At 42.6% G+C, this 3,322-nt stretch overlaps 1 protein-coding gene across 1 annotated transcript; it reads left to right on the top strand.

The window, feature by feature from the left end:
* The first annotated feature begins 569 nt into the window (after nucleotides 1-569).
* On the top strand, nucleotides 570-3,056 carry LOC125766930 (uncharacterized). Its single transcript, XM_049433025.1, has one exon. The coding sequence runs from the start codon at nucleotides 570-572 to the stop codon at nucleotides 3,054-3,056; it is 2,487 nt and encodes an 828-aa protein (XP_049288982.1).
* Nucleotides 3,057-3,322: the final 266 nt, after the last annotated feature.

Below are 3,322 nucleotides of genomic sequence, written 5' to 3'. Positions count from 1 at the left end.
ATGTTTCCAATGATCACTCATGTACATTTGTCAAGTGACAGACACAGTACGGCTTCATTAGAATGTGTCATATTGTATCAAACGAGAATTGCATTTTTCGTATTGGAACTGTCATCAGCACCATTTTGTGTTCTGCATTGCTAAATGTATGTGGTTAGGTTAGAATAAAAAAAAAAGATGATCGGGCTACCGTTCTGTTTGTTCGTCGGGTCATGGGAATTAAACGAGGGGACCCGATGTGACAGGACGCGATGACAGGAGAGACAGTTGCAAATGAACAGCCGTGAACTATAGACGTTTATAACGAATACCAATATTAAGTAAACACCGTTCCCAAACCAATAAAAAACCTGGAATTATCATCCCTTTATACTTACATGGGGGCTCAACCGGGATAGTGTGTGGATTCGATATTGGTAAAGTGAAAGTTATAAAGTGAATTACGACGAACTAACGACGAAATGGCGACAGTGGAGGAATTATGCGAAAATTTCACAAAAGTTGGGTTAATACGCCAGTGCGAAGGGCTTGGTATATCAGCCATCGGTGGAAAACGAGATATTGCGAAAATGATCATTAACCATCGGAATACGACGAGTTCCGCAGGTGAAAAAGACGATGACGATCGCGATTCTCAGAAAGACGACGTGTGTGAGAATGACGACTCACCCACAAAAGACACTGAACGTGAAATCGACGTTATGTGTGAGAAAGACGGCTCACGCACCGATAACGAGGAGTTCCGTTCCGGCGATGATGACGGCTTAAGCATCTACGACGAGGATGAAGAGGACGACGACACGAGCGAAGATGAAGAATCTGGTGCTATGTACCATACGGCGATTAGAGATGATACATCTACAACACTACCTGCAACACGGCGATGTGCTCCACGCCGGACTAAAGTATACTCTTTCAAGGATATGGAAGAGAGTATTGAATCTTTTGGTGCTGAAGAAGGAGAGGATTTAAGGATTTGGCTGACGCAACTTAAGAGTGTTTGTAAAGCTGCGCGGTGGGATGACGAACAGCAATTAATTATGTGCCGCAAGAAATTAACCGGAACAGCCAAACGCTTTGTGTTTTCGCTACGGAAAAGTTTCAGCAGTTTTAAGAAGTTGGAACAAGCGCTGCTTAAAGAATTCGCGCCGCGCATACGTGCAAGTGATGTGCACCGTGCTCTAACGAACCGTAAGAAGAAATCATCGGAATCTGTTCGTGACTACATTTACGAAATGCAAAGGTTGGCTCTTCCTATCGAGCTTGATGAGCCTAGCCTTTGTGAGTATATTGTCAACGGTATTACTGACGATGAGTATCATCAATCGGTGCTATACGAAGCGCAAAGCATCGAACGGCTGAAAAAGAAACTGCTCAACTTCGAAAAAGTAGTGAAGAATTCTAAGAACAAGTCGAAGCGAGAGGGGCTGGGAAGCGGGAAGGAGAAAACACGTGCCGTCGACAAGGATAACAAAAAAGTGAACAAGAAGCCGAATTGTTTCAATTGTGGTGAAACGTCACATGTTTCCGCGGAATGTCCACAAAAGAGTGAGGGTCCAAAGTGTTTTTCATGCAATAAGTTTGGACATCGAGCACGCGATTGCAAGAAAGGTGACAGCAGTAACCAGAAGGATAAACAAAATGTGTTGATGTGTGGACCAAACGAAGAAAAAACACATGGTGTACACTCATTTTCAGGTGTTGCTAACCAAGAAGACGCGTCAACGTCGAAGAAGCTTGTTGAAAAACAAGTAGGGTTACAGAGAACGATAATACCAATGAAAATAGGACGGCTCGTCATAGACGCTTTGTTTGATACCGGTAGTCCCATGAATTTAATGACGTCCAACACATACGAAATGATCGGGAAACCCTGTCTCAACACCACCACTATGAAGTTCAAAGGTTTTGGTGGAAACGAAATAGCGGCAATTGGTGTTTTTAAGATAGATGTGTGTATCGATTGTAACCAATACTTCGAAATGCTTTTCTATCTCGTACCGAACGAAAGCATGTCTTTTGCGGCCGTACTCGGAACCGCGTCGCTTGAACATTTTGACGTAAAAGTAACGACGGACGGTGTGCAAGTGTTGAAGCGAGAAGAATATGAAATGATGGGAATTGAAACGTGCGTGAACGAAATCGACGTACCAGAACGATATGCAAGTGATACCAAGTCCCTGATTTCGAACTATGTTCCGAATAAAGAAGTGAAGAGTTCAGTGGAAATGAAGATCATTGTCGAAGACGAACACCCGGTGCAAACCAACCCAAGGCGGTTTGCTCCAAAAGAAAAAGAAGCGCTGGAGAAAACAATAAACGAGTGGTTGGAAGCAAAAATCATTCGGGAAAGTAGTAGTGATTTTGCTAGTCCTGTAGTGCTAGCGAAGAAGAAAGATGGTTCATTGAGAGTTTGCGTAGACTACCGTGAGCTAAACCAAAAGATCAAGAAAGATTGTTTTCCGATGAGGAATATGGAGGACCAGATCGATAAGCTGCAAGGGGCAAAAGTGTTCACAACGCTGGACTTGAAGAACTCTTTCTTCCACGTGCCGATAGAGAAGTCTAGCCAGAAATATACATCGTTTGTGACACATACAGGCCAGTACGAATTTCTACGAGCTCCATTCGGTTTATGTAACAGTCCAGCATGTTTTAGTCGGTTTGTAGCCAGCGCGTTCCGTGAACTGATCAAAAGCGGAGAAATATTAGTGTACGTGGATGATTTGATCATTGCGACAAACAGTGAAGAAGAAAACATTACTACGTTGAAAAAATTGGTCAAGGTTGCCAGTGAAAACGGAATTGACTTTAATTGGAAAAAATCACAATTTCTTAAGAGCGAAGTGGAATATTTGGGATATGTGATCAAGGATGGCGCCTACCGCATTTCACCAGATAAAATAAAAGCAATCCGTTCTTTTCCGGTGCCAAGAAACCCGAAAGAGTTACAAAGATTCCTAGGTTTGACGGGGTATTTTCGTAAGTTTATCGAAAGCTACGCTATAATGGCTAAACCATTAACGGACTTAATGCGAAAAAAACGTAGAATATGAGTTCAAACATGTGCAACTGAACTGTTTTGAAAGATTAAAGAAGTGCTTGACGTCTGATCCAGTGCTGAAGATTTATGAAGAAAAAGCGGAGACGGAGGTACATACGGATGCTTCAAAAGAAGGTTTTGGAGCAATATTACTTCAGAGGGGCGCCGACGATCATTTTCATCCGGTTTATTATATGAGCCATCAAACGAACGATGCAGAGAAAAATTACAGTGCGTACCATCTGGAAGTATTAGCAGTTGTGCGAGCTATACAGAAAT

This window comes from Anopheles funestus, chromosome 3RL (assembly GCF_943734845.2).
Source record: "Anopheles funestus chromosome 3RL, idAnoFuneDA-416_04, whole genome shotgun sequence".
Taxonomy (NCBI): domain Eukaryota; kingdom Metazoa; phylum Arthropoda; class Insecta; order Diptera; family Culicidae; genus Anopheles; species Anopheles funestus.
This window is presented reverse-complemented; position numbering and strand designations above follow the sequence as displayed.

What these genes read in the sequence shown, in the direction of transcription:
- LOC125766930 (XM_049433025.1), top strand. Translation starts at nt 570, where the DNA reads ATGATCATTAACCATCGGAATACGACGAGTTCCGCAGGTGAAAAAGAC.